This window comes from Mytilus californianus, unplaced genomic scaffold (assembly GCF_021869535.1).
Source record: "Mytilus californianus isolate M0D057914Y unplaced genomic scaffold, xbMytCali1.0.p SCAF_5, whole genome shotgun sequence".
NCBI classification, from domain to species: domain Eukaryota; kingdom Metazoa; phylum Mollusca; class Bivalvia; order Mytilida; family Mytilidae; genus Mytilus; species Mytilus californianus.
This window is the reverse complement of record NW_026262701.1, coordinates 115,706,434-115,719,646: the sequence shown is the minus strand read 5'-3', so window position 1 is coordinate 115,719,646 and position 13,213 is coordinate 115,706,434. Positions and strand designations below refer to the sequence as shown.

Genomic DNA, 13,213 nt, shown 5'->3' with positions numbered 1-13,213 from the left:
GTTGGTACAGGTAAACCAAAAATTTAAATATTTAACAAAGTATAAATTGTTTATAGGCTTGTAAGCTCACTTTTGTAAAACCACAGAATCAAATTTACACAAAAATCCAATTTTTCCTCAATGCATGAAAGTTAGTACCCACGAAAAATAAATGAATCGGCAGTAATATAATAAAATTCTGTGATAATAACGATTATTGAAATAACATTTGCTGTGGCTTGAAAAAAAAGTTCCAGTATCTGCAACAAAAAAACTCATTTGTGAAAACCGTAATGTTTTCAGATTTTCAACAAAAAAAGAAAAGATAGTTGCTAAAATTAAGATTACTCTGGTAAATAAATGATCATCTAAATCCTGTTCACTTTAAATTTTCAAAATATCAATGTTACCATTGCATTTCAGTGTAAACTTACCGATCCTGCTGCCACAAGGAAAGTGGAATAGATTTCGAAGGCCCATTTCTTTAATTCTTTACATGTACCAGGAGTAGTCCGATAGTAACCAGACACTATGTAAAATAACTGTAATAGAAAGTAAAACTTCTGTAATTAAACATACAACAAACTGTGGACACAGATGTGTATCTGTAATACAAAGTAAAACTTGTGTAATTAAACATACAACAAACTGTTGACACAGATATATGTATTGCCTGTGTGTAATTTTGATAGTGTAATGTAACTGTTGAAATTTGAATCACAAAACTTTTAACATATGAACTATGCACAATCATCAAAAGTCAATGGACCATGAACAAGTGTGAGGGTAAAAAATCTGCATTGAAACATGATGCAGCCATATCAATCTTTATTTCACAAATTTTTTTGTAGAACCTGCATGGCCATATCATAAAACTATGAAAATATGCATGATAGCAGTAAATTCTAACTTCATGGAAGTGAATTTGACTTTTCTTCAACTTAACACCTGGACTTACCAGACTTGAAGGGTCTAGACTCATAGTCATAACATAATTAAGAAATACAGCCAGGTGTGGAGGTCTACTCTCAAGCAACTTCAGACTGCTGAAAGCGCCATTGTTAACCTATAACGAAACAAGGTTCGGTGAAAAACAATCAAACATAAGACAGTACAGCAATTGGATGGTATATGTATGATTGATGAGATAGTGATCATATCGTCAATGTACGACCAAAAATTGGTCAGAACACAATAAAACATGATGTATGTAAAGTCTACAAATGTAGATCACTTTACTTTTCAAATTTAACATGAATGATTTATTTCAATGAACTCATTATCTTACATAATATTTTGTTTTAGTTTCTGATTATAAATCTCTAAATTTTGAAATCTGACCTTTTCTTACATTATGTAATCCACAAAGAAAAGTTTTTTCTACTTAAATTGATATCTGAATTTCTTTTCAGGTTTACTGACTCAAAGAAAAAAGACGAAAAACAATGAATACTTTAAATATTCTAATTGCATTGGAAGTTATAGAATTTTTCCATATATGCATATATATATGTATAATTTTCAAATCCCCAAGTGCTGGGACTTGTAAAAGCATAAGAAAGCTTACCCCATCACCCATATCAGTATTGCTATTTTAATTGAAATTGTTTAATTTTAATATACCAAAACCTAAATATTTGAGGAAAAATAAGTTGTATTTTTTTAATTAAATATGGGTAAAAATAATTTTATTCATGAGAGCATGCAATATAAGCATCATTCTAAAGGATACTCTCTACCCATAAAAATATATACATTATACAATCAAATTATATCAATTATCTATTTTAATGGATGAAATAAATTTTCACACATTTATAAGTATTTCTTTATTAAAAGTTAGATGACAAAGTACACCATGCAACAGATGTAAATAAACACCTTCCAGTTAATACACTTATAAATTGATCTTTTATTTACTAGTATTTTGAAATGGAAAAAAAAGTATTTGGAAAGGGTTGACAGAGCACTTTAAGCTGTGGAAATAAAGGTTGGAAAAAACTAAAATAAGCAATAAAAATATATATTAAAGCATCTAAACTGGGTGCATTTACTATTTATGAGAATAAAAGCAATTAAGGATTTTCTTCAATCTTCTTTTTAAACAAGAAAGTTTTCAAAGATAAAAAAAAAATGTATTCTTTTTTATGCAAATTGTTCAATCTAGTTATATGAATATATAGCTGACCTATGACCCTTTTATTCAGGCAAAAATGCTGCAAACTAACTACCCAAGTGACTGTTATATAGGTCTTATAGTACTAACAAATTAATTCTTAAACGGAAAATAAAACAATGAACACTCAAATTTTGAAATTTTACATAACAACCAACATGATAGATTTAAGGGTCTAGTAAATATTTTGATAGTAAAGTATTTACACATAGATGTAAACCCTTTGTTTAGTCATTCAGTAATATAATTTAACATTTTTCTTGATTTTGGACACACATCTCATTAAAGTTTTAGAACTTCTACTCGAACTTTCTTTTCTTAGTTGATGGAGTATCAAACCTTGGGAAAAATTCTTTGACAAAAGAGCTGTTTGGTATAATTCATTGATATTATTCACAATTAAACAAGACATTGACTTGTCTTCTACATATAATCTCTAAAAGTCTTACAGAAACTAATCATCTAAATCTGTCCAGTGTTTATCCTTAAAAGAATATAACCAAAAAACTGAAGAATAAAAATGATTGAAAAAATAGTTCTAATTCTTAGAAGTTTATGAACTGGCAATCATCTGGATTAACAAACAGACTGCGACAGTAATTGCTGGCTTTTTTGGATTTAGCTCTGAATAGATATCCTAACATAAACTATTAATAGACGATAACAAATCGTCTATTTTTAAATTTAATTGACAATCTGACGTCTGACTCCCCTTTTTTTCTTATATTTTGACAATCACTCAGGAGTTATATAGAGAGGTAGTTATAAGAGGTTGTTAGTGCTACAAAGTAAAAAATAAAACCTCTAAATTCTGTAACCGTGTCAGGAAATGAGAGGCGTTAGAGTTCGACGATTTCCTTCTCTCCATATACTGAAACCATCACCAAAGCAGTGTCAAATCAAATTTTATAAGCTTTAAATGATTTCAAAAGTCAAAGCAAGTTAAAAGATTCCATAAAAATTAATTCTATATTAGTTCAAAGAAGTGAAAAAATGTAATCGTATTATCGATGTGATATTAAACATTACTATAATTGGATAAGTGCTCGTCTTTTCCATAATTGTCTTTTCAGAAAAGGTCTTCCAACAAAGAAAAGTTGTGTTTGACTTAACCCTATCATTGCTAGAAAGACATCATTGCTCCCTACTAATTAGTCATTGCTAAGACATTGGTTGGATGGTTGGATAGTAAAATACATTTTGAAAAAAATCAGTTGATCATTTTTTACTCTCACAGACATAGCTGACAGTCAGTTTGGGCTACTGCTTTAGTTCTTTAGCTGACAAATATATTTATACATCTTAGAGACTTTCACTATTAATACTCTTGAGTGTTCCTGGGGAAGGTAAATCAACAAATAAACTTCCAATGTAGCAAATTCAGTTATATGTGACCTGTTTTACATCTTAAAGCTGTGTAATTATGACAATCATAAGTGAAAAAGTATTTCACAGATAGTGATATCTGAAATCTCTTAAAGAAAACTTCCACAAATAGTATTATATGTTCTTTATATCTTATTAACGTTTATATACTTATAGTCTTCTTTTTTATTTTTTTCGTCATTGATAAATAATTAACTGATTTTGAATAAAATTTGATAAGGTAGAGTGATTGTCATAAAGCAGTTTAATGAATAGTTGTGAAGTGCTAGGAAAGTCTGTGTGCAATAATTAATGGTCGGAAATATATTATCACACAGTTATTGCACAAGCATTTTAAAGCTTGAAAGCAGTTATAATTCACTGTATTATAACAATAAATTTCCCTTTTTACTCTGATAATGCTAGTTCTGCTCAAAAAATTTAATTAGAGTATAATTGGCTGACAACTGCAGAGGATATTGTTAAAAATGTAAACTGAATTTTTTAGATATTGTGGCTATTAATCGCTATAAATGTATTTGTACAAACTGAGACTTACTATGCCTGATGGCTCTTCGTCAGAAAATTCATCGTCTTCCATGGCTATAATGTCTTGTTGGGCTTTACCACTCCCTCCTAAAGAACCAACTTGACTACACTCCTGTGAAAAATCATTAAGTTCACAAGTTAACTGTTTTATCAAAGGTAGACTGAAAACAGTACAAATTGATATGCAGTTTTATTTCTAAAATATCTGAAAATACAAATCTAAAACCCTCAATACTTTGTGATGTAATAGTAACAACCATTCAAATGAATTCCTGTTCTATTTTAGGCCTATTGACAATAATAATATAACAATTGCAGCCTTTGTATCAGGTCAATATATCTACGTCTACGACATCATACAAAAGCTTTTATTGTATAATATCAGCAATCCAACAGAATGTCAACCTCTCTAGATTTTTCACTGTAAAACATCAGCAATCCAACACAATGTGAACCTCTCTAGCTTTTTTCCTGTAAAACATAAGCAATTCAATACAATGTGAACCTCACTGGCTCTTTCACTGTAATGTGAACCTCCCTGGCTCTTTTTCTGTAATATGAATTTCTCTGGCTCTTTCAATGTAATGTGAACCTCCCTGGCTCTTTTATTGTAATGTGAACCTCCCTACCTTTAACTTACTGTAATGTGAACCTCCCTGGCTCTTTTACTGTAAAACATCAGCAATCCAAAAAAATGTGAACCGCTCTGGCTCTTTTTACTGTAAAATATCAGTGATTCAATACAATGGCCATAGATTTCATGTGAAGTTTCGTTTCCTTAAATTTACAGTTTGTTTAAATCCTCGAACATAGATGGTTTAACGGCTTGTTATCATTGAAAACCCTTTGGTGGTCTCTAGATGTTTATTTTTGTAACCTTTAGTTGGTTGGCTGCTGTCTCCAAGTTTTTCCTACATCAAATTTGATTACATAAATATACGAGAGATTTTTTTTTATCTACTTACATCATAACCAGAATCTTTAGTGGTACCAGATGAAACCGAATCGTTGTCTTCACTTTGGATCGTTAAGTTACGTGCATGAATCGGTGTGGGAGATGAACTTGGACTGATCGTAGGAGATTCTGAAGTATTACCTCCGTCTAAAGTTGTTGTAGGCTGAAACAAAAAAAATCAAAATTTTAATACAAGAAAAATTTAGAGTTCATTTGACAGAATTACAGTGAAAAAACTTGGTGTCTTCATCTCATTCTCAAAAATTTCTCTGGTTAGTGGAAAAGAAAATCAATACTATTACATTTATAGCTTTGAGATAATTCAAGTTAAATGGTCACAGTAATTTAAAAACATAATGGCCATAGGTTTAACCATTTTTCAAAAAGTTGAATTAGTACAATATGTCAAAACTTAAGAAAAACATATAACCATGCAGTTTTATCATTCAGTTGTAGTAAAGAAAATAGGCTTTCTTAAAATAACAAAATGTTAAATTTCATTTTTCCTTCTACAAATTTTGTTCTACTCCCATTAATAATTTCTATGAATCAATAGAACGAAGGCATGCAAACTTTATATTAAATGAATTAATCTTTTTTTTCATTTGAAAACAAAACATCTTCCTTAAAACACCATTTTCTGCAAATTCAATGTAAACATAAAATGTATCTGTTGATCATAAACTTTGTATTCATAATTTATTTGAAAACTAAAACCAAACATAAAAATAGTCATTAAATAGATGTGGGGTAAATAACTCTAGGTCAACAACCTAACAACAAAAATAACCAAAAGACATAAGAGTATTTCTCATTTAAGGCCTGATTTTCTTTGTCAAATAAATTGTTTAATATTTGTATATAGGTGCAACCATAATGGGATTTTAATAAAGCACTGTTGAATTAAAATTCTATTTGTTTATTAGCTTTGAACTATCAAAATGAAAATGCTGTTGGAATAAATATATAAATACATATCAATGTATATTGTGATATCCTATGTCCTGAAATAAGTAACACTCAATACACCTACTGACCAATACCATACTGAAATCAATGACCTTTCAACTTACTGATTCATATAGATATAAATTTGATCAGATCTATAGAATGAGGGAGGCTTTTCCTTTCCCATAGAGAACAAGGAAATATAAAATACATGTAACAGGATTTCATGTGATTGTACATTTAAATATAATTACTATAATATATATATTTTAAACTAAACAATCCATTAAAATTTTTAACAGAAATTAGAAATTCTGTCATAATATTAACTTTTGTTTAAATAACTTTTACATTTTACCACAATGGTTTTTTTTAAATCTAATTGTGGAAAAAAGTTAAAGTTGCAAGACAAGTCTGTGTTTTTACCTATAGTATTTACATTATATATAAACCAGTTACTTTGCTGTAATATCTTTTTCCAAGGGTACATTCTGTGTCATGATGATCTCTTGGGAAATGCAGATTGACCCAATGATTGCCAGGCCTATTGACCAATGTCTATTTTTAACTCTGTATATAGTATAGGGAACTTTTTAGTTAGTCCATGCATTTAAACTTCAATTACCTTTCACATGATGGTCTTTCAATAATAATAATTATAAAACTGTGCTTGAACATAGGAAAACAATGTGAAGTTAAGTGTTGAACCTCTTACAATGTTATTAATAGGTCTACTGTTCCTTCTAACAGCATACTTCCTTCTGGCTACAAAGGGCATCACATATCGCTACAGACAATCAGACATAGGTATGTTATATATACATGTAGCTCTGTATATTCATACATATAGTAATGTAATGTTATAGTTTACAAAAGGTTAAATAATCATAGACCCGAATGATTTAAAGTATATCTTATTTTTATTCACAGAATAACACTTAAAGCTTTGCAGTTCTCAGTTCCTTCGGAAAATAAAATATACCAGGAAACTTTAAACTAATCAGCTATCTTCTAAGCAAATTACATAAATACTGTCACCAAAATATAAATTCCTGGAGAGGCTTACACATTTATATGAATATGTAAATATATTTCATTTTTAAATTTTTAAAAAACAAAAAGCTTTAAACCATAAAGATTCTATATATACACCTGTTTAGTCTGTAGTTTAGTATCATCTATATTATTCCTTGTATAAATTTAAACTTTCATATGGAGAAATTTTAGAAGAAAAAAATTGTTTATACTAATAAACGCATAGCTGATCTTTCATTGGCACGTTGCTTTTTAATGACAAAAGTTCACTTTTGAAATCTAAATTGGGAACACATCTACATATAATTGTCATATTCAATTCTTAATTAGCTTTTTTATTTCTGTTACGTAATGCATTAAAATACTTAAGATTTGTTAAACATGCTTTCTACAAAAATTTCCTCATGCTTTCAAAATTCAATAGTTAATCAAATATGTTTTCAATTTAAAAGAAAAGCATCTTGCAATTGTTATGGCAAATAAACTCTCAAAATAACTCAAAATAACTCTCAAAATTCATGTTCTTCAAAATATCTCAATAATGTAAACAAAATATTCTTCAAAGAAACAAAACTGGTTTGAAATTGTTGGTAAACCTAATTTGTTGTCAATGATGTATGCCGTGCAATTAACAAATGTGACAGATCCAGAATTCTTACATCAATTTAGCCGATACCCAGGATTTGGACGGGTTGTTCATCCCCTGATTAAAGATTGTTGTGTATAAAATAACATTGTACTCTTTGTGGCATTCTTCTATCTAAATAACTTGACAGTTGTTATATACTAAGTATGGTAAACTAAGCTTTGAAAACAATAGCAATCTACATGAATAACAGCAAGTCCGCCTGCGTAGGCCATTGAAAGCAGTAGGACTACAAACAAGTTTCTTGTTATAAGCAATATAGATATACTAATTTTTGGGCCAGTAAGCCTTAAAGATTTTTGTGAAGGTGGCGATAGGGAAGCAATAGATCTTACCATGAAAAGAACTGACAAAGAGTACACTATTTTAAAGTCTCATATTAGGGTATCTTTAATCAGACAATGAATGTCTTAGGGTGTTTTCAAACTTGGAATGCATTTCTGTATATTTTTGTCTGTCATGAAAACACAGTATTTCCTATACTGTAAATTCAGAGATTAATGCGTTCATTAATTATTGTAAATCCTCCACCTCTGATAAAATTGTGAAATCTAATTAATGTGATATTGAAAATTTTTGTAGGAAAATATCTACTGAAATTATGAGTGCAAGTTTTTATTATTGCAAACCTGATACTGTTGCATTTTTCGCATTAATAAAAATATGGCATATATTTCTAAATTTAAGGTAGTCAAATTTCAAATATTAGTTATTGTATGACGTTAGGATGTGCATGCAAAAGACAATTGTGCAAGGGCAGGTTGATACCCCATTTCCTCATTTTGAATTGTCTGTACTACCTGTTAGGCCATATCTAAAATAGTTCTACCATAATGTTTACTGTCTAGAGGGTCTTAACTTTCTTCTTCTAACAATTATATAAATACAACAAGACATCAAAAAGAGTAAAATTCAAATCAAATTTAAATAATATCAAATATATGAGAGCAAAACACATCTTAACCCATTAAATCCAAATATATTCTTTTATAGTTGGTTATTCTATGGCAAACTTAAATTTTAGCTATGGCCTAAAAATAACATTCTAACTTCTTGGAATGTTTTTGTAAACACATATTGTTCAAATGGACTGGATCTGTCACGGTGTTAGTGCAATGAACTAGTGAGCATGACAAGGGGAGATTACCTCCGGACTAATATCAGCTGATTTGATGCTATAGTGATGGCGTGGTAATTGTAGTTTGGTTCTGCGAGTGCCAGCATCAGACATTGACCTTGACACTCCAGCATTCAGCTTATTGTTAAAAGAAGCTGGTGTGGACCTATGTTTTACATGAAGGGGTCCACTAGGTAGCTAAGGGAAAAACAATGTAAATTCAACAGGTTTCTGATACAAAAAATTCAATCAGGATCAAATTAAATTAAAAGTGTTTAATTCATTGTAGTCAAAAGGAGTCATCTCTTTCCTCCAGACAAGTTACAACATCATTTCATTATAAGCACGGAATATTTAAGGATAAATAAGACAAATTATAGCAGAGCTTATACTCTGAGCCAAAAAAGAAAACATAGGCACAATCCTCAATTGAAACCTTAACTCATTAAAATATGTACAATATTAAACTGGATTAGTCTGTAATGACTTAATATCATCTTTGGAATAAATATAAAAGAAACAGACATAAAAAGGACATCAATATGGAGGAAGGGGTAAAATAATAAGTGATTTACATCAAAATGGATTAAAATTTCATCCAAATCAGCAATACATGTACAGATAAAAAATAAATCTTAGTTTATTTAACATATTTAATTTGAAAGACAAAAAACCCTAATGGCAAATATAAAAGCATGTGAAAACCTGTAAACCATTCAATAAATCTGTTTAATTATTGAAAAAGAAACAAAAAATATTTTGGATAATTACCCATGAAGTGACAGGCTGCTGATCAAGCTGACCTAACTCTGGTGCTGAATCTGAATGCTGAACCTGAAATATAAAATAATTTCCATTGTTCTATGTAAAATACAAATATATATATATGTATGAACAAAACATGATGTTTATCCAGTATTTCAATGAAATAACAAACTCCACTGTAAAACTTGATTATTTCATGTTCCCCATTTATTCAGATCAAAATCTTGTGTCGTCTTATTTTATCACAATTATTTCATTTGTGGAATAAACAATTTATGCAAGTTTCTGCTACAAAACTAGAATATCAGTAGTGCACAAGGTTATTTTTTTCTCAGACTGTTTACGACATCTTTATACTAAATCTGTCAGATGTGTACTGACTGATATCTTAGTGTGGGATAACATGGTTTATTTATAGTTGAAACTGGCCTTGAACTAGCTTTCAGTAACTGGGTATGGTAGCTTATGTTTTTTATCTTTTTATTTGGGTTTTTTTTTTGTGCTTAGTGTAGATCTTATTAGTCAAGCTTTTTCTAATTAATTTTTATATTTTGTTCTGTTGTAACACTGTCCTGGGTTAAGGGGGTGGTTAAGTACCCTCAAACATGTTAGACTTGATTTGTTTTCTATTTTCTAAAGCTTGAACATTATACATATATAACATTACAACTGTGTTTTCTTCACCATTTAAAAATATAGTTTTGAAGCACTTAAAAGATTTGCAAATTATGTTTTTTGAGTGTGAATGCTTTAAGCCAAGTCTACAAATAGTGTGGTATTCATGCATGAGGTTTAATTTACATGTCTTATATATTAAATTTTGCAATTCTGATTAAAATGAATGGAGAATGTGTCCACGGGACACAGATACCCCCCTTTGCATATAACGTTATTAAGGGACATAACTCAAGAAGGGTAAAAGTGACACCACCCAAATTCGAACATGATCTGAGTTTTGTGGTAATAAGCATTGTGTGTAAGTTTCATAACATTTGGTTGAAGCAAACTTTAATTAGAGAACGGAAAAGAAAAATTCAGCAATTTTTCCATTTGTAAAGGGCATAACTCTAGAACGGTAAAAGTGACGCCACCCAAATTCCAAATTGTTCTGTGTTTTTTGGTTATAAGCATTGTGTATAAGTATCATAACATTTGGTTGAGGCAAACTTAAGTTAGGGGCGTACGGATGTACAAGGATAATACTTAATGCCCCCTCCCGTGACAGAGGCAAGACTATACATTATTGCTATTTGGTTTTTTTTCAGTTTTCCTAATATCATTATGTGTTTTCATAGGGAATAAATTAAAATCACATGAATACTAGAAGATACTATCTGTATAGCTGAACTTTGTAGAACTTCACCACAATTTAGTTAGTGTTGGTGGTAGAAGAATGAACCCTGAAATTGTGAAACCCTAATTCACCTATCTAAATACATGTATATGTCTTTTTAAAAAAAAAAAAAGTGATATGCAAATAGTTTAAATACAAATACACATGATGTATTTCATCACATAAATTCATTGTGTAAATCAAAGCAAAGGTAAAACTAGGTGTGGTTTAGTTGAACATGCAACCTCTAAATGTTGACATGGATATTTACAAGGGAAATGATAATGTAACTTCTACATCACCCATACTATACCATGTATACATTTATAAAACAAGCATTTTCAATTTTCTTTCAAATAGAACCCATGCTGTGTAAGGATGGGTGTATATATACGTTAAAGTACCAGTGATGGTAAACAATTTACAGCTTCTGTGGATTTACAGCCATCAATCAAAATAAACGTACTGCATAGTGCTTAATTTTCTGGTATAAACCAAAACTTATTATTTTTCCACTCCATTTCTCATTTGAAAAGAGGAAGAGTTTCCATTAAAACTATTTTATAATATTATTATCTTTTCTTTGATTACATCTCCAAAATAGAGGTAACTTTCTCCTTTGCTTATCCTTGTTCTCCTATATTGCAATACCACACTTTATACAGACTTATCCTTGTTCTCCTATATTGCAATACCACACTTTATACAGACTATTTGCAGATGAATAATAAGTTAATACAGTAATTTTTAAATCCATGATGTCAGAGATTAGTGTGGCAAAGGGGTTGATGCTCAAATGCCTAATTTCTCTAAATTTGGTAGGATTTCATTAGCTTTATCTTTTTCCGCCATCCTCTAGGCTGGTCGCCTTCAACTGCATCATTTTTTTTTCTATCATGATATTTGACCCCATTGTCTTCAGCTATAACTTTTTCCTCCATGACTACCGCCTCTATTTTGGAGATTGTTTTAAGTTATATTTTTTTCTACCATAAAAATAAGCACTATGTAGTATGAAGTGTATCTCACCATGCGAGTCATGCTCTCTATGAGAACGGACTTACATGGGACAGAGAAGTAACAGAAGGAGTAAGAACCTTTAACTGCTCTTCTAATTTCTTGACTGTCTTTTCTTTGTCTACTATCTGTGATCCTAATTTGGCTGATGGATTTCTGTTATACTCTTTTTTAATTTGCTATAAGTAAAAAAAACACTCAAAATATTAGAAAGATTTCCGCAAGTGTGAGATATAAAACACAAAAACACAATCATGACAATAACATACCGTGAATTCATTTATATTTGTGGGCATCAATTTACGTGGATTAAGGAAACATTGTTTTTTCAATTTTTTTGCCCAAGTCTGCATACATGACAAATGAAAAGAGAAATTTGTACTTTGTTAACATTTAAATTGTGGTTCACCTGTACCAACGAAAGCCATGAAAATAACAACAAATGATAATGATTCCACAGTATTTAATTTTCTCAATGATATAAGCAAATGGATTATTTGATATGAATTTCATTGAAATAATTAGCAAACATTCCTTAATCTTATTCAGTTTGTCTGCACAAAAATTCATTTTTTTCTAAAAAGATATATGAACAATGTAAAGATGCAAAGAGATAAAATAAAAGTTTGATGCTTTGAGTTGGGAGACTTCCCTTATAATACTGTGAATTCATTTATTATCATTGGCCTTCATTTTTTTTAAGGTACCCAATCTATATAAGGCTACACTAGATTAACCCAAACACTAAAAATAACTCTTACCAAAACATAACCCTAACACTAACCCTAGCCCTTAAACCTATCCCTAACCCTTATGATTGATTGATTGGTGTTTAATGCCACTTCCAGCACTATTGTGGTGTATCATGACAGTCTGTTTTTATTGGTGGAGGAAGCTGGAGTGCCAGAGAGAACCACAACCCTTAGGTAGGAAAACTGACAATACTAGTCAATTAAGATTGAAGTCGAGAGCACCTGCTCCGTGCAGGATTCAAACTCACAACCTCAATGTTGACTGGCTAGTAATACAGTAGTTCGACTACTTAGACCACTCGGCCACCGAGGCCCCTAGAAAATTAGAAATACTAGAAAACAAACTGCTTATATTACCTGTAAATCTTCTAAAGCCAAGTCATAATATCTCTTTAACTCGGTTAATTTAGATACGGCTAATTCTTTGGATTTACGGTCCTGAAAGAAGAACAAAACATTCAGTTCAATGATATTTATCAAATTGTTTACAAATAAATTCACTCTAAACTTGTAAAACATAATCATCGATGATGGAAGTTTTTTTTCTGTTGACATGATCAATTACATTGTCAATGT

At 30.2% G+C, this 13,213-nt stretch overlaps 1 protein-coding gene across 26 annotated transcripts in view; it reads right to left on the bottom strand.

Annotated features, from left to right (window-relative positions):
• The window catches only part of LOC127700732 (rho guanine nucleotide exchange factor 12-like), a 137,280-nt gene that overhangs the window by 55,450 nt on the left and 68,617 nt on the right, over positions 1 to 13,213 (bottom strand). For 22 of the 26 annotated variants that reach the window (XM_052204374.1, XM_052204372.1, XM_052204375.1 and 19 more), the window contains 9 exons: positions 12,995 to 13,075; positions 11,933 to 12,064; positions 9,542 to 9,604; positions 8,801 to 8,968; positions 5,035 to 5,187; positions 4,080 to 4,181; positions 2,958 to 3,026; positions 938 to 1,045; positions 414 to 521 (listed from right to left, as the gene is read on the bottom strand). In XM_052204374.1, the coding sequence (XP_052060334.1) occupies positions 414 to 521; positions 938 to 1,045; positions 2,958 to 3,026; positions 4,080 to 4,181; positions 5,035 to 5,187; positions 8,801 to 8,968; positions 9,542 to 9,604; positions 11,933 to 12,064; positions 12,995 to 13,075 (984 nt within the window). The remainder of the gene's footprint in view (positions 1 to 413; positions 522 to 937; positions 1,046 to 2,957; positions 3,027 to 4,079; positions 4,182 to 5,034; positions 5,188 to 8,800; positions 8,969 to 9,541; positions 9,605 to 11,932; positions 12,065 to 12,994; positions 13,076 to 13,213) is intronic. The other 4 variants (XM_052204353.1, XM_052204360.1, XM_052204369.1 and 1 more) reach the window with 4 other exon arrangements.